The following is a 22240-nucleotide window of genomic DNA, read 5'->3' on the forward strand; positions in this document are numbered from 1 at the left end:
CAACTCTACTCCTAACATTTGCCAGCATATTTACACCAATTTTTAAAAAGTTTTACTGGTATAATTAACATACAGTAAGTTATACTTCTTTAAAATGTAAATATAGTTTGATAAATTTGACATTTCTATAAAACCATCACCACAATCATAATTAACATCTCCATCATCCCCGAGGATTTCCTCCTGCCTTTTGATTCCTCCTGTTCTCCAGCCCCTTGCTCCCATTCTCAGGCTACTCTGTTATTTCTAAGCATTTTAAATATTTCTGTGGTAGTCTCCAGCTATTCTACAAAATAAATGGCCTGTGATCTTCGCAAGTATGAAGTTCATAGAAGTCAAGGAAACCCTGAGGATCGGTTTCAGATTGAAGGCTAAAGAGACATGAAAACTAAATTCAGTGTGTGTTTGGACCTTTTTGCTATAAAATACAGCATCTTTGGAATGAATGCCAAAATGTGGAGGGGGTGTGGATTTCAGTAGTAATGTAGCAGCATTAGTTTCCCGATTCTGATAGTTGTACTGTTCTGTAGGGAAATGTCCTTGTTCACAGGAAATATACTCTAAAGCTGTGCTGTCCAATATGGTTACAACTAAGCCACTGATAACCTATAAGCACTTGAATGTAGCTAACATGACACACTGAAATAATACTTTGGTATAAACAAAATATGGTAAAATAATTCCACGTTTTTAAGTTTTTATTTGAGAGGGGGGCGGGGAGAGAATGAGTGGTGGAGGGGCAGACAGAAATGGAGACAGAGGATCCAAAGCAGGCTCTGTGCTGACAGCAGAGAGCCAGATGCAGGGCTTGAACCCAGGAACCATGAGATCATGACCTGAGCCAAAATCAGATACTTAACTGAGCCACCCTGCTTGACTCCCACACTCAGCTTCTACTCTTTGGCCTCTCTTAGTATAGCACCTTCTAGATATGATCAGGCCTCTTCCGTGTCCTCCAAACAAATCTGGCCTTGCCTTGAAAGCATTGTAGACAGTCTTCCTTTTGACAGGAAGGAAACTGAGGCTCAGAAAAGGTTAAGTAATTTGTGTAATGTTATGCAGCTTGGATTCAAATCTCATTCATTTCACTCTGTATAAATGGAGGTACACCTACATATCCCTCTTTGACAATTCATTTTCCCTCTCATTACCCTTTCTCCTTCGTAAGAAAATTCTCTTATTATGTCTCCCCCAAGAGAGGTTAGTTCTGTGAGAACACATATCTTATCTGACATTTCATGGCTACGTCAGTGCCTGGAACATAAAGTGCTCAAAAAGTTATTTATTGAATGAAAAACAAAGTTTCCATATTCCCAATATGTACAATTGTTTTTGATTCTAAAAGAGACTATAATGCAGTTATTTACAAAACTTTTTATTTTTCTTTAGGTATGTATAAAGGCAGATACTTTTCATAATAAATGAAAATGGCCAATTCTTTAAGAGGAGAAGTACTGAACCTTTATAAAAATGTAAGTACTTATGTTGCCATTTTTATACATATGTTATTGAGATACAGATTGTTTAGAAATATATAATCTTTCTTTTTTAAGCTGCTGTATCTTGGACGAGACTATCCAAAAGGAGCAGACTATTTTAAAAGGCGTCTGAAGAATGTTTTCCTTAAAAACAAAGATGTGAAGGACCCAGAGAAGATCAAAGAACTTATTGGACGGGGCGAATTTGTAATGAAAGAGCTAGAAGCCTTATACTTCCTTAGGAAATACAGAGCGATGAAACAACGCTATTATTCAGATATCAACAAAACTAACTGATCACGATTACTATAATTTGACTGAAATTCAGTGTCAGCTATCTATGTATACCAGATATGATAAAAAATAATTGTGTCTTAAAATGGCAAGATATACAGGTTTTGTAAAAAAAAATACCTGTGCTGCCTTATTGAACTAAAATAGGTTTCAATTTCTATTCACAGAGCTTTATCAACAACACTTTATGCTTAATTTTACACAAAATTAGCAACATAGCCAACTACCAATTAAAATTTAATAAATACCCAATTTTGAATGAAAACATTGTACACTTGAAATAATTTTAACTTAGTAAGTTTTTGCCAATTCTTAGCCTCTTTCTCCATTTTACTGACAAGAGAATGCCACTTAATGCACATTTAACTAAGCAAAATAATTTCTTATACATTAATTCCCCTTAACTTTTGAAGGAATACCACCTTATTTTTGGCCCTATTTGGCACTTGACAGCACACATTCAAGGTTCGATACAAAACAATAGCACCTGGCAATGATTTAAGTGTAGTTATAGAAATAATATGTATGGAGTAAGATTATTTCTGATCTTGAAGTAGGCTGCCAGTGATTGGCACTACATACATACCTATTTAATATCTTCCATTAATTTTGCTGCTGGTTCTCTTTGGGTCTTAAAACAAGTCACCTGTTGTGTATCAAGTACCTTTACTGATAAACAGTAATAAATAATGTTATTCTGTTGTTTCATCATAAAGGTAGATCTGTTTTGCATCTACTTCTAAATGAATTAACATGATAATGGACCTAAATCTAGCACGGTTTTAAGTAAACACTTAAACCTTTACATAATGTTCACAACACCTTTCACAAATAAAGAATATACTTAACTGATAAGCTGCAAAAGATTCACTAATATTCACTAATATTACTGTTCTGTATCAACTGTGGGGCAAATGTTTCAAATTCCATCAAGAAGTACACACTGTCGTAGTCACCATAACTATTTTTATTACATTACAATAATTAGGAGCAGTACAGTTCATGACAAAAATATTACAAATTTCAGATCACTTCACAGCACATACTCCTATAAACATTTAAAAGTTAATTTTAATTAAAAGAGTGGTCATTTTTAAATTTAATGTTTGATATGACCAACATTCCTAGGTCAGCGCAACCAAATGATGGAAAACAACTGGATCACACTGCATATGTCCCACAAAAAAAAGCACAATGTACAAAATGTGCATGTTTCAGTTTACACTATACAAAAATAGTTAAAATACATTCCAGGTAAACATGTTACATTAAGAAATAGTACTAGTAAGAAATTGGCACTCAAAGGAAAAATGCAAAAGTATTTTCAACATGAAAACACAAGACAGTGGAACTGGAAACTTTTGGATAAAACATTACATAACCCATTTAGCTCTATGGGGAGGGGGACCCTCTGTAATTGACATTTCTGCAAGTGAAAACTTTGTTTTTTCCTAAATTCATATAAATTGCCTATCATCATCCCAAACAGGCACTTAAAACTATTAAACGAAAACAATTACTAACCTAGTTATGACTATTCTTCAAGAACTCATGTAAATGTATCTTTAGGAAGAAATAATTTTCATTTTCTGAAGGACTTTACGGCTACCAGTTGTATGCTGTTCAATTTCTCAATGCAGATTTCATGCTACCCAATACTAACAGAAATTATTAAATATAAATTCAGTTTTAAAGTAACTGATTTTTTTAAAAAACCATTAATACAGAGTTACCAAGAAATTATTATTTTTTGACAATGGAAATGACAGTTTTTATTGCCTACCAGAAAAACTGAATGTGTATATATATCGTTTAGAAGAAAATGGTTAGAAGAAAAAAAAAATCACCGGAATACAAATGAGATGAACTTGTGCAAACTGCAACTGAACATGCCTCACAAAATTTCTATATATATTAGGACAAAATTGTGCAATGGTGGCAAAGATTTTGATAACCTAGAAGTTAGGTTCTAAATTCCTATGCAGTGTGACTCAGTTAAAATAGAGCCTAGAATTCCTAAGTGGAAATATTCACTGAAATTATACTACATACTTCTGCTATGTTCTTCCACAAACATGTTAATGTCTAAGACTATGTAATTTAGCAATTTTTTTCAACTTCAACAAGGATTTTTATCTTTAAGGCCGTAATAATTACATAAATTTATTTCTAGAATTATGGCTCCCCTTTTAAAATCCCTACAAAAACAAACCTTTTGTCAAACCATTCAAAATTCACATAATAAAGGATAATTACCACTGCCTAAAAAAAGTTGCCCAGCTACATCAAAAAATTCAAGAGTCCTAAAAATCCCTCAGTTAAGCACTGCAATTCCTGAAATATGGCCATTTCTTTCTCTTGTGTAGAAACAAGAGGAAGTACTATAAAGTCTTAACACCCTATCTAGATAATGTTCCATAAACCTGTAATTTAGCACAGCATTTCAGAAACTGGACTGATTTTTACACAGAAATTTCTTTTTCTGTGAATTAGCTCAAGCATCTGTTTATTCATACCCAGATAAATAAAACTATTTTTAAATTCAATTATTTAATTTTAAGTCTATTTTAATTATTATACAAAGAGACCAACTAGAATAATACACACTTGGGAATTTTAATGTTATTATCTGACATATGATTTAATATGTACTATAAGTTGTCCCAAGAGAATCACATAATTATCCCAAATAAAAAACAATATATAGTCAAGTTTACTCCTTTAAAATAATGAAGTAAAGTGATTTATGTAAAGTAGCTTGATTAAACAGCTTTACTGGAATCAGAGCAAAACAATTATTTTAGAACTGGAAGAAACCTTAGAGACCATATCCCTTCTTTGCAAAACTAAAATATGCATTATGTTATCTCTGGGTCATGTGCCAAATGCCTAAGATATTACAGAGCACTCTAAAATATCAGCACTACTTAAGGATAGGGATCATGTCCCTTTTGGGGGGATATTGTAATATCCCCAGTGCCTTGTGCAGTACCTGGCATCTAGTAGGCACTCAAATAGTTGCTGAATAAATGAATTCTGCTAAAAAGTAAGCCTTGTGAATTAAATTTTAAGGTATTTTTCATTGTAAGATTTTGCTTATCAAAATAATGGAATGTATCACTGTTACCAGGGCTAGTCCTAATTTTAGATTATCTAAGGACATCTTTCAGTACTACCTTTATCAAATTCTTCCACTGGATAGGGTTCTGTCTATTCATAGCAGGTATGAAAATTCCTACTTAGTCACTAATGGACCGGGTAGCAAAGAGATGATGTTCAAAAGGATCAAAGTTAAATTGCTATATAGCTACCATCTAAAAATTAGCTATTAGGTCCATCTCACTATAGTATCTGTCAGATTATGTTAGGCCTGACTAATGTGACTTGATGGGAAGCCTTCACAGAGATATCCAAAGCAGCAATAAATCTTGAGGTTAGAGGAATCAAAAGTATTAAAAGGAAAGCATCAAGTCATGGGGCATATAGAAGGGTAGGCAGGCAAGATGACACTAATGTGGGGGAGTACTGATACTGATACTGGAGAGCAGATACTCAAAAATAAACTTCACCTCTTGCACAACTTTGCCTAAGACTGGCACTGAAGATAACACAGGTAAAAAGTTACAGATTGTGCTGAGATTGACAAATAGGTATTCCTTATGTAAACTGAATGTAAATCACATAGCTGTAATGCTAGATATAGCCTCTGAGATGACTTCTTTTAACATAGAAGAAATGGATAGTAAGTGATTTGCCCAAAAGTGAATTGTAAAAGACACGTAACTAGAATCTAAGTCACCTTCCTCCTAGCCCAGTGATATTTTCACCTCAACACACCATCTTACTTCAGATATTTAAAAATACATCTTAAACGCATTGAAAGAATCATGTTATTAGTTTATTTTTTAAGAATTATATATTCTTAAATATGGACCATACTTGTAAAGTGTTTATGAAATGTTACTTTAGCCAGTGTTGAGAACTAGCCAATACTAGAGATTTTGAAACTTTTTCACTTCATTGTTTAAAAAAAAATTAAAGTCTTGCCACCCCCAACCCCAAAATCTCATTTAAAATAATGTTTTTTAAAAAGTTCTGTTGGTTTTTTTAAAAGTGATGTTCCTGATCTGTCAGAGGACCACCACATAGTGAGAATGTAACTTATCCAAACTCTGCTAGTCCCTACTTTTGACCACCCAATGCATGAGCACACTGGGAGGCCACAGGGATGCAGTCCATACCATGAAACTCTTAATGAAGCTCAAAGGTTCACACAAGGCCTGGCCTTGCAGTCTTGGTCTCTTTAACATCTACTAAAGCTAACTGGCCCAAATAATCTTTAATGTCACTACCAGAATTAAAACTATTTTCTAAGACTGAAGTTCAACAAAAGATTTAAAGTTATGCTAAGAAAGAGCAATCTGACACAGGGAGACTATATTTAATTCCTATGGGAATTTTTTATACATGTTAAAATTTTTTCAATTATTACAAAAATTTAGTAGCATGTAAATATAGCCCCAAAATGGTTGCTATAATCCTCATCACATACTGGGTCTGCCTTAACAGGAAAAGCTATTCAGAGTATTATAGGAATTTATCTAATACAGAAAGTAAATGCCTTTTAACATTTTCCATTGCCTTGTATTTTTTTTTCCTTTTTTTCCCTTTTTATAGAAAAAATATAATATTTTGGGGAGCGTGACTATGACAAACAGCAGTGAAAAGATGGAGAAAACCTTTATGAACAGTGTAACTTTACATTCATTAAGGGTGACTGAAACTATAGGACATTAATACCTACAAGATGAATCTACAAGAAGCCCATAAATTCATGTTCCCTCAATGTTTCAGTAAAACGAATCATGAAATCTCAACTGAAGTTATAAATGGTAATTAATCCATGTATGTGACTACATGAAACACAGAATAGGGATGATTCGAAAGTTTCATTAATTTGTTTCACACCAAAGTTCACAATTGGTAAGAAAAATAGGAAGTAATCAACTGCATGCACCAAAAACCCCAAGACAGAAATCTCAGGTATTCAGTTTCTTTTTCACAGGCATTGCTAGTTCAAAAACCAAAACTCAGGGAATACTGGCACTTAGAGGAAAAAAAGTTTCCACTGTCATTTAAAATAAGCATTCAAGATAAAAGCTAACAGTTTGGATGGAGCAGAAAATTAGGTAATGCTAAAACAAATGCTAATAATTTAGTGTAATGTACAAAAATTACCACTTTTACTTAAGTATGCCTTAAGAAAAAAGTACAAATTGTATTTACATAATTATACACTTTGTCTTTGACTTCTTTTTCTTCTTTTTACCATCTTTGCTCATCTTTTCTTTATGTTTTCGAATTTCTCGAACTAATGTATAGAAGGCATCGTCAACACCCTGAAACACATAACAAATATTAAAATGTGAATATATATGATGGATTGAGGTATAGAAATAACAGAAAGGATATACTACTACTGGAGACATTAATACTGAGAAAGAATAAGGTCACTTTACATTTCTCTTTAGACAAAGACTTTTAGGATTCTTTTTTTTTTTTTTAAGACTTTTAGGATTCTTAAATGTTTTCTTCATGAGTATTTCGTCAACATTATAAATAGGAACACTGATTTTCACAAAAGGCAAAGAAAAGCAGTGGTACAGAATCTTACATAAGCTGAACAAGTACCTTTTTCCCAGAACTTACTTTGCTACTTATTTTTTCATATTGACACACTTCTGTCACCAAATCCCAGTGCATTTCTGCATGTGTTTTTATGTGTGTGAAAATGCATTTACACTTAATTATCTCTGAGTTTCTACATGTTAGATATAAGACATGCAACTATGTACCACTTTCATAAATACTGACAGCAGCAATATTTGAGCTCTGGGTTCAATACTTACTTAAATCCGTTAGATTTAAATAATCCCCAAGAAATAAACAGTATTCAAATATACTTACAGTTTTGAAAATAATATATATTAAGGCATTAGTTTCAATTCATATACTTAACATATAAGAAAGAAATTTGAATTGACCCCAAAGATAAGACACAATACTTTGAAACATGTAATACCTCTGACTTGTAGAGAAATGAGCTCAATCACTTAAACGGTGGTATAGTTATCAATTTGGAGGAAATTCTCTTTTATTTATTATTGTTTTACTTTCTGTTTAATTAATATATTACATATTCAAAAGTTTGCCATATAAAGCCAAATGCTGTATCTTCAAAGAAATTTCCATTTAGTCATTTTGGTAAATCTATTCCTGATCAAAGCAAGGTATACAAATAAATAATGGCTGAAAATGATTTCAAGTAGAATAATTTTCAACCTAATAATTCATAAAGTGAAAAATGGCACTCTCAAAGTGGTAGATTTTAACCCTGCAATACTGAAATTATACAATTATAGAAATCAATTCCTGTTATGACCCCATTAAAAAACAAGCTAAATATAAAAGCAAAATTAAAAAATAAAAAAGTATGATCCTCTATATACTTTAAAATCTGTGAGTAGTAATTCTTGTTAAAAAGCTGCTAACCTACTGATGCTTTCAGAGACACTAGAGGGAGTCCTAGGAACAAATACTCAGCAAATAAAGTTATACAAATCAAGACACTTTAAGAATAATGAAAACTGAATTTTTATTCATTTTAACCACTTCTGTTGAATATTCATATAAACACATTCATATAAGTTATTTATTTCTTGAAAATAAATTTAAACTTTAAAAATTTATCAGCGATATGATTTCTCCTTTACTACACTACAAAAATCTTCTATAATTAATATTTCAAAATAGTAAAATTAATTCAGGGCATTTTCATTTAAGTTACACTTAACTAATTTTCATAACAGATCTAAAAGAAAAATATTATATTTTTGAAGAAGTAAACACAGGGGCACCTGGCTTGGTCATTTGGGTGTCCAACTCTCAATTTTGGCTCAGGTCATGATCTCACAGTTCGTGGGATTGAGCCCTGCACAGGGCTCTGTGCTGACAGTGTGGAGCCTGCTTGGGATTCTCTCTCTCCCTTTCTCTCTCTGCCCCTCCCACACACATACTTTCTCTCAAAATAAATAAATAAACTTAAAAAAAAAAAAAAAGTAAACACAGAGCAGGAATGAGAGGCTTGGTCAAGGTTTAAATAAGTAGTTATAGGATGAAAACCAGAATTATTTGGCACCTGAATGGCTTAGTGTGTTGAGCTACCAACTCTTGATTTCAGCTCAAGAGTGGGACTGAGCCCCACGTTCAGCTCCATGCTGAGTGTGGAGCCTGCTTTAGATTCTCTCTCCCTCTGCCCCTCTTCCCCACTCTAAAATAAAAATAAATAAATAAAAATTAAAAAAAAAAAAAACCCACCAGAATTATCACATGAACAGCAGTGAAAAGTCCAGGGGAAAAAGTCTCCAATAAAACCCCTAAATTGCACTCAATGATGTTCCCCACTTTCTGAAATCATTCATTACTGGCACAACATATGCTTTGCCTTCACCCAAAGGAAAGGAAAAGTGATAAAATATAACTTATCAGCAATACAATCAAGGCTTAATACATATAAATCTTTATGCTAACCTTCTTAACACACAAAATGCAAAAGCTTCCAACGATGTAATAAAGAACCATTATTTTATAATTCACCAACCCTTGGCTAATTTATAATCATAAATGGTTATGAATGGTATGGAATCTTAAAAGAGGATCTAATCCAACTCCCCTACCCTTCACAAATTCCCTTTTATCACATATGCTTATGTAGCCTACTCCATTTCAACTACTTTTATAATGAAGAAAAATGTCAATGGTACTAAAACAGTGAAGCAGATAAAATGAAAAACTATGAGATGGATATAGAGAAGACACATTCTAAGTTAAAAACAATACTCAAGGGGCGCCTGGGTGGCTCAGTCGGTTAAGCGTCTGACTTCAGCTCAGGTCACGATCTCATGGTCCGTGAGTTCGAGCCCCACGTCAGGCTCTGGGCTGATGGCTCAGAGCCTGGAGCCTGCTTCCGATTCTGTGTCTCACTCTCTCCCTGCCCCTCCCCATTCATGCTCTGTCTCTGTCTCAAAAATAAATAAAAATGTTAAAAAAAAAAAAAAATACTCCAGTATTTAGGGGACAATGAAAACAGAATGTGATAACATTACCATCTTCTAAGATTCTGACAAATAGTTTAGGTTAATATTGCACTCTTTCTTAATACTGAACTCTTATGTAACTTATTAAAATAGAATAAATGCAATGATTAAGGAAAGGTTACAATTAAAACGGACACTGAATTCCTTTTTTCAATATGGGAACTAGTCATTTTTATACACACATATATAAAGACAAAAAATTATCCCAGTAATTTTGTTTAAACCCATCCATTTTAGGGGCACCTGGGTGGCTCAGTCGGTTAAGCATCCGACTTCGGCTCAGGTCCTGATCTTGCGGTCCGTGAGTTCGAGCCCCGCGTCGGGCGCTGTGCTGATAGCTCAGAACCTGGAGCCTGCTTCTGATTCTGTGTCTCCCTCTCTCTCTGACCCTCCCACCATTCATGCTCTGTCTCTCTCTGTCTCAAAAATAAACCCATTTGTTTTAGGACTGAGAAAAACAAATTTGTATATATTTATTACTGTCAAATTAATTTTGTAAAAATATTTTTATTTAAAATTTTAAGTATTACCAAGTACACTTTTAAATAAAATGATATCCATGCCCACTGAAAAAAGCAAGGATTCAATTGATCATGCCCACTAATTATTTGACATTTACACTACAGAGTCACAAATTAGAAATCTTGGAAAAGTATATGCCTCCATCTTTGTTTTAAATAAAAATTAAAGTGTAAAACTTACTTTATTCTAAATAGCTCTACTTTTAAAAAAAGTTTTCAAATTGCATTGCAATGTTAAATTTTGCCACAATTTCTAAATTAAGATATTGCTCTATACAATGATACTCAAAGAATATTAAGGGTTCATAAATCTCAATAAAAATTAATGCCAGTCATGCTTTATTTCTTCTGAGTTTAGCAGATTAGTATACCACGTGTCTTTTGGGACTGAGTCTATTATTCAAATGTACATTTTATGCTTTTGGGAGATACACTATTTCAGAACTCAAATCAATATAATAAAAACTACTGAGTGAAATATTTTCTGATCAAGACCAAATTTAATATGGGCTGGTTTAGAAAGGAAACTGAGAAATTCCACTCAGTAAATCCAAATGGGCAGCTACTGTATACGTAAATATGTATATACATAACTTAACGTTGTTAAATTATGGTCCTGCAAAGATTAAAAATACATGATTCTGGCTAAGATTCTACTGTTTGGGAATCAAACATAAAAGAAGTTATTTCAATTTAACATGCAAGTGTGTAACAGTTAAGAACAGTATATTGGATATTATGCCCATTTAAGGCTATAAAGAAAGATTCTTGGAAAGTAGAGAATCATGAAAAAAGTGTTAGCTAATTAATATGACTATGGATAAGGATACAGGCATTCCAAACAAGAGCAACAGCCAAGACTCAAGGAAAGGTAAGGAATAACATGGTATTTTTTTTACATAGGACAAAACAAACAAAAAACCCTTCAGGCAAGGAATTTTTAGGAATAAGGCCAAAGGTTAGAGGGGTAGGAAGATGTTACAGACATATATGTATAAACTGCTATGAAGTTTGAGATTTTATTCCATACGTAACAGGAAGTCAGTGACTGGACTTAAAAGACAATGACATTTCTTTTAAGTGTATCTCTTTGAATACACTCTTTGAACACACCGTGAATAAAGGCAGGAACAGGTAAACCAAATAAGTTATAACAGTCCCACCAAGAAATGACAGGGGCCTGAACTAATGATGTGATAAAAGTTGGAATGTAACATCAAAGGAAATTGTGGCTGCCTCAAAATGGGGGTGCAAAAGAGGAATATAAGAGTCATCCCAAGACTTTACCCAGGTTTCTTACTTGGGTAAAACAGTGATGGTGCTGCCACCAAGTTAGAGAACACAGGCAGAACAAGTATTTGCTTGCAGAATGTCCAAAAGGAAGAATACACTATAAGAGTGGGCCCTTCCCCACCTTCTGGGCCACTCTACCTCACTACTCTTTACAGTTTCTTTTTTTTTCTTCCTCTCTAGACCCAATGACAAATGTAGTATACAGCTATCAAAACTGCATCAATTATAATACACATTAGATTAAAAATAAGTGTAGTAATGATGGAAACAAACTACCAATTTCTTATCTTTCAATGCTGCCAATCAGAACCCCACACCCTAGGTAGTTCTAAAGTGGTTGTTACTTTATTACCTCTGAAAGACATCTGGTTTCTGCCAAAATTAATATGCCGAACTTACCAGATTACATTACAATGCATTTTTTAATTTTCACACAGCCAGGAGTCTTTTCTTCTTTGTTGATTTTTTTCAATCTGTACTGTCGGATCTCTCTCACCAATGTATAAAAAGCATCCTCCACTCTCTGCATTGTAAAACACAACTTCTTTAAAGTCTGTTTCATTGGTAATTGTAATTTACTGGGACAGCCTTGTGCAAGAAGTTTGAAATTATGACCTTTACTTGAGAATTTCTTTTTAAAACAGACATCAGATTATTTAAAAAAAAAAGTGGGGATCCAGTTTTAAAATATGGGCTTGAATCCTGGTTTGTTCTTTAAAATCATTTTTGTTTTGTAATGGAATTGGAATTTTTTAAAACAATTTAAATTAGTTATTAGGGGAGATCAGGAAAAACCTAGGACCTATATTAGTATTTGTGTATCAACTAATATAATTGTTATAGTTTGCTAGTCATGGAATTAATCAAAGCTTAAACTGAAGTTAGATTTAAATTATTTAACTTAGGAAAAACAAGCATCCCTGCCTCTCTCACCCCTGCCCTATGTAAGGAAGGAGAAAAATGGTACAGAAGAGATATTTAAACACACACACACACACACACACACACACACCCCACACACACACACACCTCAAAATAAAGTTAGGTCAAGGGACTGGAATCTTGAGTTCTATCTTCAATTAAAACACTGTCCAGACCATTTCTAGGGTCCACAAGTGGATCGGAGATTGGGACTTTTGTAGCTACATTTAAATAAAAATGCTACATGAGGGCCATATACCATAATATGAAAACATCGCGGATTGTTTAAAGTACACACACAGAATAGTAACAGTGCAGTTTGTTTCCTTATTAGAAAGAAGTCTTAAAAATAATTTTTAGAGCACTATCCAATTATATTGGCTTCATACCTTCCATTCTAATTTAAATACTCTACAGGGACAAAAGGGATTTTTGCTTAAGGCTACAGTGATAAAGTTATGACAACAAATCATGTATGGCCATATGGAGGCCAACAAAGTTTTTAATGTCTTTTCCAGTCCAGAAAAGTAAGCAGTAGCCAAAGGGGACAGAGTATTCAGTTAACTGTACTCCTAGTTTATCTAGAAAAACATACCACCAGAGTTGAAGCTTACATCTAAAAGATATACACAAATACTAATCTCCATGCAGTGCAAATTAACTTAAAAGATTAGTATTTGTGTTTATTATTCTAAAAGAAAGTGAAGTATTTAGAAAAACTGGTATATTTTACTACACATTTAATTTTAAGCTTAATCTGTTTTTACTTTAAAAAATTAATTGGGGCGCCTGGGTGGCGCAGTCGGTTAAGCGTCCGACTTCAGCCAGGTCACGATCTCGCGGTCCGTGAGTTCGAGCCCCGCGTCAGGCTCTGGGCTGATGGCTTGGAGTCTGGAGCCTGTTTCCGATTCTGTGTCTCCCTCTCTCTCTGCCCCTCCCCCGTTCATGCTCTGTCTCTCTCTCTGTCCCAAAAATAAATTAAAAAAAAAAAAAATGTTTAAAAAATTAATTACTCACTAAGGGGGATTGGCCTATTTGAACTTTCTGGGATTGGTAACATCAGTCTTTCTATGAACCAAATGTGACAAAATGAACCCAGTACCTAGAAAGCTAATACATATCAAAAATATGATTTATAGTTTTAAGTTCAATCATACACAAAGAATTGGCCATTTAAATATTAGCTGAAATAAACCAACAACTAAGGCTTAATTTTTGCATGCAGAAGTTATCACACATTCATTGCCTATACTAGTTAAGGAAAAAAAAAGACACCTCAATTCTTTAGGGTATATTAATTTTTATAAATCACAAGAATATATTAAGCACTGCTTCAGTAGAGTTAAGTTTTGTTAAGAAAGAGGCATTTAAATTTGCTGTTTATATATTAAAATGTACATCTCAAGTTATTTATCCCAGGCAGTGACATATTTCTATTCAGCTATCTAATACAAAAATCATTACAGCCCAAGAAAATTTGCATCTCTTTTTAAATGGAATCAATTTACTCAACTAGCTAGCTAAGTCAACTACAAAATAAAAATCTCCAACTGTTTTCTGAAATTATTAAATATGTTGGTACTTTATAAATTAGATAGCCACTTGTGCCTGTATACAAATTTTTAAAAATTTTAAATTTATCATTCTCAAGAGGGTGTATTTTTACTTTTTAAGTCCTTAAAAATTATATATTAGAAATTCTCATTAAATAAGATAAATAACTTAAGGCATTAAAATGACTTGTAAAATATGTAAATTGTAAAGTATGAGCTGGCATTTAAGATACTTTCATAAATGATTCTCTTCCAATTCAAAAATCAATGCAAGAAATTAAAATATAGACATATACGCATAAAAATAAAACAAACCAGGTAAAAGCTCATATTTTTTAAGAATGTAAACTTTTACTTCTGTTTAAAAAAAGTTACAAAGTCAATAGAAAAGTAGTAAAAAAAAAATGCTGGGGAGGGTAGGGGACAGGGTTTTGGTCCCCTACTAATTTAACAGAAGCAAGTTTTGATTGTAACTTATTTCTAAAATCATTTTGAACGTGTCTTACTTTTCAAGTGTGCACATTCCCATCACCAGTACAGGATATATGATTTTTGTTTCCAGCAATGCAGAGAGAGAACTGGAGGCCAATAATTAAAAAGAAGAGATTTCTATCCACCACCAAGAATTCAGTATTAGGGCCTCAGTGGCTAAGATTATTAATAGTGAGAAATAGTTATTCCAGAGTGACTCTGTTCACTTTTTATTTTTACTAATACAAAATTATATTAAATTTTAAAGAGTCAGTTATTTTCTCAGACTTAAATTACTTCTCATTTCTTAATAATATGCCTTAGAATCATACTGACATCAAGAGAACATTATTTATCCTTGTGTGTACCTTAAACCACTGGCACTAGCAAAGAACACTGGTTTCATACCCCAAAATGTGTAGCTAATTTTTAAAGACAAAGTGTAGCTGAATCAGATGTCCAATATCCACTGTGGCTGGCTGCTAATAAGCTCTTAACTGGCACCCAATGATTTATTCTTAAAAATATGGCTCATTGCCACACATACTTACTAAACTTTCAGAACTGAAAATATTTATGTAAAACAGAGTGTACAATATGTATAATTTTTTCTTAAATCAAGAGATTTGACAATAACTTCAGCTCAGCTATTATCTGAAAACACACCTGTGAGATTAAGGAAATAAGTGTATTCCACACCAGAAGTGGAACTGTCAACACACAGGATCACTCTATATCCTGGTGCCTATAATGCTTTCACTGAGCGATTTCATTTTACACAAGTTCCTGCTGAGTGGCTTATTATCAGCAAAAATTCTTGCAAACACTTTCAAGGAAATAACACTTCAAGTACTCTCAGTATAGACAGATGCAAGACTACTAGTTTTATTGGTGGACAGGCATGGGAGAAACTAGATGTATCCTAAAAAACAATTCTGTATTGCTTATTTTTCAAGAAACCTTGCTAAACTATAGTCCATCTCAGGTACTACTGAAATGCAGCAAAACCACTACATAGGAGGTTATGCATGGAGCACAGCAGGTGCTCAGTAACTGTTTTATTTTTAACTTGTAAAAAGTTAAAGTTCAAGATATTCATCTCACGTACACAAACTCAACTACAAACTATTAAAGAGAAATATGCCACATAAGGAGTTCCTTATTTGGTTTGCTTTAAAACAATTTGATCAAAAGTTTTCTTTAATGGAGGTCTTCTCACAACTAATTTTAAGTGTCTAGAAATTAACAACAAAAGCCAGAAATTAATCACTCAACATTTTTAAGTTTGTAAAACTAATTTTCCCATTATACTCAAATTGAGACCTCCAGAAAGCAAAAAAGCTGAATCAGGGGTAGCAGATATGCTAAGAATTCTGCTTCTGTCATCCACTTTACTGAATACTCCCCAATTCTGATTTTAGCAGACTGGAAAACACACATCTGATTACCATGGTGTCAATGTTTTGGTTTCAACAGTCTTTGCCAACACTGCATCTACTGCCCAATGAGGCCAGAAAAATCTGGCAATTACTAAACTACCCAGATAAATGTGAACTAGGGGTAGCAGTATTTATATACTAGGAACATAGGGACCACATAAAGCATACTAGCAGAAGATAAAAATTATGCTGGCCTTTCAGATGTAGACGAAAATATTGTAAAAAAAAATATATAGAATTCATTATATTCTAGCCCATATGATGGGCTTTTTAAATTACAAAGTAATTTATTTCATAAGATACACAGTCTGCAATCCTGTCTTAAAAAGTACTAGAGTAAAACTCCTATTTCCCTTTCACAGAATATGTAAGTTTTATTTTAAAATTACTAATGTTAGCCTGTAAATTTCAAGTCAAAAGTCTGACCTAACTTCTAGCATCTAATCAAACAATACAGTTCCCCAGAGAATCAGGGATCAGCACACTACAGCCTGCAAGCCAAATGCAGCCATAGCCTATTTCTTGTACTGGCCACAGCTAAGAATTATTTTTGCATTTTTAAAGGGTTATAAGAAAAAAAATTGCAACAGATACCACTTGTGGCCTCCAAAGCTTAAAATAACTTATCTAGTCCTTCTAAATGAATGTCTTATTCCTATTAACTTGACTTATAATTGTTTGGTGTTTGTGTTTTAGGTTCATGCTCAAGACTAAAACTTAGGGCATGAAACAAACAGCTGCTGATAAAATGCAACAAGAGTATATGTAATTATTTTGTTCAAACAGCAAATAAATAATAGCAGATGAGTAACAAAATACTCTGCAGAAAACAGGGATTCAAATTTTCACAGAAACTGGAAATACAAATTTTTAAAATTTTTATATATTTTATAACCTCCACAATTACTTGGAATAGCTCTTTAAAGTCTTTCAAAAGCATGCAAATATCAAATTAATTTCAGCAGAGGAAGATTAATAAATTTTTGAAAGGCAAATCAACAAGTCCATGAAATAAAAAGAAGTCAAAGATCAAAAACTAAAATATCTAAGTTATAGTTTAGCAACATAAATTATATAAAGATATGATAGGTTATAAATATACGAAAAGCTGAATGTTAGAGGAAATAAAGTACTACAAGTATGCCTTTATATTACTCTGTATTTTAATTAGACAATCTCTATATAAATATCTACAAAGCAAATTTAAATTAATCCACTTCCATATCATATATACTACATTCACCTTCCCTACCTCCCCCCATAAGAAAACTTATAAAAAAAACCCTACAAATCTACTTTAAAAGGAATCCAGGTAATTTTCGGATTAATTATGAATGCTGTGGTCTAGCAAAGCATTAACATCAAACACTAAGAACAAACTAGTACTTCTTACGTAGTAACCACGCATGACACACAGCTAAAAGGCTCTTATCATTGAGAAGCAGAGGGCAACATTGTTGAAATAACAAGACGACTCCCTTTTACCGTGTTCTGTGTTGTCGCCTACCCCAAGTGTGGTCCACATACCAAATATCAGCATCACCTGAGAGCCTGTTAGAAATGCAGGATCACAGGTCCCAACCTGAACCCACGGATTAGAATCTGGATTTGAATAAGAAGCCCGGTCAATTCATATGCATTATTAAAGTATGAGCAGCCCTGCTCTATTTGCAAACCTTTATAACATTAGGCAATAATCTCAGATTTTTTTTTTGTAAAGTGTGAACTAAAATATTAACTAATGTTGTCTAAAAAGTATCTTTTAAAAGTTACAAATAATGCAAGTTAATAAAATGTTAATGGTATGATTTAGTAGTAGGCAGTATGTTTACAAACGTTTTCAATAACATTCCTTCAATTTTACATTTGCAAAATATGTTTGAGTACTTCCTCTATAAGGGAAATCAAGAAGTCTGGTTAGAGAAGATCAGTAAAAAGAAGACAGAAACCAAACTCTTCCCAGTCCTTGGGACCCGGGAATAGATTTGAATGAAATCTTAACTCCTCTGAAATAAAGTGAAGTGCTGTATACCAACTTCTTTCTTGAACCTATAAGTCAGGTTTTAGAATGAGATATTTATACTATAATCAAACCATAGAAATTCAGCTTTTAATCCTCCCAAAAAACTTAAAATAGAATTGTTTTTTCAGTGTGTATAAATTTGTGGTACAGTACATAAGCTTTTCCACTAGGAAAACAGACATACACACTAGCTGAATAATGGTTTACTTGAAAATATTTACACCTTTACAAAATTGAGTGAAAGTTTTCCAATACCTGTTTTTGTAAGTTTAACCTGTTTTATATGTAATGAGTTGTTCATCAATTTTCTTAACTCCTAGCATTACAGAAGTTAAATTCCACAAAACTGTTTTTCTGGGTTCACAGATACATGTAACCAGCAAAACCCAAAATAAACGTTCATCTTGTATGGAACATAAATTGATCAATTTATTAGTATATGAAAATTGTATTCCATCATATCCTTATGTATTCCTTTCTAGAATTTTTTTTTCTGTATGTTAAACTCTCATTTCACACAAATAGGTTACATAATGTACCTGAAATTATTTTATTTCACTTAGAGAAAAAGTTACTTTTAAAAATGAAGATAATTTTTGAAAAAATTCAGGGTCAATCTGGCATTAATTTTTCTCAGAGCAACAGAGCAAATGAATAACTGAGAATTTCCATTTACTTTCTAAATATCCTCTTGCTTTAATAAAAACTTTCTCCAAAAATAAATATATCCTTAAAAAAAGTCTACAGAAGTAAAATTCTTCAAAGACAACAAAATTTAATCTAGAAACACATGACCTAATACTCTTCAAAACACTTCTAAAATAGGAAACTCAGTATTTGTTCCCCTGTTCTTTGACTTTATAAATATAACAGTTAAAAAAAATTCCCACATTTCTTGAATACTGAATGTAAGATGTGCTGAGTTTAAGAGAAATGTTCAATGTGGAAAGAAACCAAAGCCAAAAGTAATACCATGGACACTGGATTAAGAAATGCTGCCCTTTCATACCCTTAAAAGAACATTTACCAAGTAAACATTGTTTTTTTTTTTTTTCCTATTTTAGCATAACGGAAAGAAAAAAACTAAATTATATTAAATAATATAACAGTTATGCTATCAGGCATGTATATTTATCAATGCTCTTGCCCTCCTGCCCTCAAAATGATGTTACTAGAATATACGTTAGCAAATTATGATTAATGATTAAAGTTATTTGATATAGTTTGCAGAGAATAGATATTGAGTACTATATTGATTACTATATTACATATTGATTACAATTTCACTTACCTGTCTTGTCTTTGCTGATGTTTCAATAAAAGGAATTCCATAACTTCTTGCTAAGTCCTGAGCCTGTTTCGTATCTACTGTTCTAGAAGGCAAATCACATTTATTTCCTACTAGGACCATAGGTACATCTTCAGAGTCTTTAACTCTTTTTATTTGTTCTCTGGGGAGGAAAAAAAAAGTTACAGTGGAGACATTAGTAACAAAAAAAAAATCTTTCAAAAATTGTCCATAATTTTCTTATAAAAATATGGCTGAAAGAAGACATTTAACGTAATTCCTAGTTTCCACCACACCAAATTTTCCTTGCTTCTTCATCTAGTTATTTTTTTTTCTCCATTTTAAACAGAGAATTTCTGTGTCTCTTAAAAGATAAAATATCCAGAAATATAGGAAAACTACAATCTAATAGGTTCAAACGCAGGTAGGTCACAATGATAAAACAGAAAATATTGAAAAATTTTAAGCCAAAGAAGTGCTATACCTAATTTTTAAAATTATAACCTTAGAAACATATCCTGTATATGTTATTAAATGTATATGTACAGAATTTAAAATGTTTATACAAAAACATAATTTACGATACTGACCTAATCGTCACATACCTTTCTCAAAAAAGAGACCACCAAGGTGGAAAGGTTCTGATTTCTACGTGGACAACATTGATGTTACTATACTGTTTATTCTGTTAAACGTCCTTCTAAGGTTTTTTGTTTTTTTGTTTTTTTTGTTTTTTTTTTTCCAAGAAGATGTGCATAAACTTTAAATTTGGGGTAAAATTATATTCCTTCACAATTTTGGGTTAATTTCAAAGATACAGCATAGAGGAAGAAGCAAGACAACAGAGTTAGAACTGGTTCAGATTCCCAGTTCCTCTCCTCATTAGCTAAGTAAACTTTATAGCTTAACAAACATATTGACACCTATTTACTATTCTACAAAAACATTGTCACTCACTCAAATTTCTTTTTCTCTATTACCAGACTACAAGGAAAACATGCTGTAAGAAATGTATTAGGTAAAATGTTAAACCTCTTAACTGGGCTAACTCACTGTTATAAAACATAGCTAATGAATGGGATGTTTAATATGCACTTTTTTGAAAACTGGACATCCTCAAAGCAATAGAATATAAACTATATTTAATGCAATGATTCTTTTAAAGAAGTCAATTTAATGCAGATTTGTCAGATTCTTTATGAAGTGTAATTTTTCTAGTATTTTAATCTTTCACTGCTTCAGTTTGTTTTTCTTAACTATCTAAAGCCAATGTTTATCCAATTCCAAGAAATTCTACACCAAATATACTCAATTATTTTTAAGGCTATTTGAGTGGTACCACCTCAATTACCTTTTCGTATTTTTGTTGATGGTTTTCATTTTTATCATGGCTCTACCTTAAGGCCCTGTGACCCTAGTGTACAGTGATTAAGAGCACAGGTTTTAAAGTCAAACAAGCCTAAGTTTCAATTCCAGCACTGCCATCTACGCAATCTGGAACAAGTTATTCAACTGCTCTAATCCTCAAGAACTTCATTTGTAAAACAGGGATATAATGCCTACCTCATTATTATTTTAAAATTCAAATTAGATAATTTGCGGATGGTAGTCAGCAAAGACTCAGGAAATGAAGGATATAAATAATTACTCCTCAATGTCATTTTATTATCAATTTAAACCCACCTATAGTGGTGAATATCTTCAAATGATTTAGTATTATTTATGGCAAATACACAAAGAAAGCCCTCCCCAGTCCTCATGTACTGGTCCCTCATTGCACTGTACTCCTCTTGACCTGCTGTGTCGAGAATATCCAAGAGACAGGTTTCTCCATCAATTACTACTTGTTTCCTGTAGGAATCCTGAGAAGGGAGAAACACAGTCTGGATTATTATGGTGCACCTTTTACTTTTAAAAAGGTGTTATGCACAACTCAACAACAAAAAGACAACCCAATTCAAAACTGGGCAAAGGGCCCTGAATAGGCATTCCTCAGAAGAATAAACATCAATGGCCATTACACACATGAAAAGATGCTCAACACATCATTATAGAAATGCAAATCAAAACCACAAGGAGCTACCATTTCACACCCATTAGGATGGCTATTATTTTTTTTAACTTTACTTATTTTCAGAGAATGAGAGAGCATGAGCAGGGGAGGGGCAAAGAGAGAGGGAGAAAGAGAATCCTAAGCAGGCTCCACACTGTCAGTGAACAGCCTGATGTGGGGTTTGATCCCATGAACCAAACCGTGAGATCATGACCTGAGCCAAAATCAAGAGTTAGATACCACCCAGGATGGTTATTATTTAAAAAAAAAAAAAAAAAAGGAAAACAAGTGTTAGCAAGGATGTGGAGAAACTGGAAACTTTATACATTGCTGGTAGGAATGGAAAATGGTGAAGCCACTGTGGAAAATAGTTTGGCAGTTCCTCAACAAGTTTAACAGAATTACCATATGATCCATCAATTCTGCTTCTACATATATAACCAAAAGAATTAAAGCAGGAAATCAAACAGATACTTGTATGCCAATGTTCATCACAGCATTATTTACAATAGCCAAAACGTAGAATATATACACAGTGGAATTTTATTCAGCCATAAAAAGAAATGAAATTCTGATATATGTTACAATATAAAAGAAACTTGCAAAACATTGTGTTAAGTGAAATAAGCCACACAAAAAGGCAAATATCTATGATTCCACTTACATGAGATAACTAAAATAGGTAAAGTCACAGAGACAAAGAGTAGAATAGAGGTTATACCAGACACGGAGAGAGGGGATTTTATTGTT

General features: G+C 32.8%; 2 protein-coding genes across 6 annotated transcripts in view; one reads left to right on the forward strand and one right to left on the reverse strand.

The window, feature by feature from the left end:
- Positions 1–778: 778 nt before the first annotated feature.
- Positions 779–2462, forward strand: ETFRF1 (electron transfer flavoprotein regulatory factor 1). The gene is made up of 2 exons (XM_049625206.1): positions 779–1472; positions 1554–2462. Exons 1-2 carry the CDS (start codon positions 1422–1424, stop codon positions 1773–1775), a joined length of 273 nt encoding a protein of 90 aa, XP_049481163.1. The 5' UTR covers positions 779–1421; the 3' UTR covers positions 1776–2462.
- The window catches only part of KRAS (KRAS proto-oncogene, GTPase), a 40824-nt gene continuing 20904 nt past the window's right edge, over positions 2321–22240 (reverse strand). For 2 of the 5 annotated variants that reach the window (XM_049625203.1, XM_049625200.1), the window contains exons 3-5: positions 21121–21299; positions 19441–19600; positions 10463–12265 (exon numbers count right to left, since the gene is read on the reverse strand). In XM_049625203.1, the coding sequence (XP_049481160.1) occupies positions 12146–12265; positions 19441–19600; positions 21121–21299 (459 nt within the window). In that variant the 3' untranslated portion in view covers positions 10463–12145. Of the gene's footprint in view, positions 7172–10462; positions 12266–19440; positions 19601–21120; positions 21300–22240 lie in introns of those variants that run through there. The other 3 variants (XM_049625204.1, XM_049625201.1, XM_049625202.1) reach the window with 3 other exon arrangements.

The sequence above is a fragment of the Panthera uncia genome, chromosome B4 (assembly GCF_023721935.1).
Source record: "Panthera uncia isolate 11264 chromosome B4, Puncia_PCG_1.0, whole genome shotgun sequence".
NCBI classification, from domain to species: Eukaryota; Metazoa; Chordata; class Mammalia; order Carnivora; family Felidae; genus Panthera; species Panthera uncia.

Coding starts and splice junctions, on each gene's coding strand:
- ETFRF1 (XM_049625206.1), top strand. CDS start 1,422: ATGAAAATGGCCAATTCTTTAAGAGGAGAAGTACTGAACCTTTATAAA. Junction 1,473..1,553: donor TACTGAACCTTTATAAAAAT/GTAAGTACTTAT, acceptor TTCTTTTTTAAG/CTGCTGTATCTTGGACGAGA.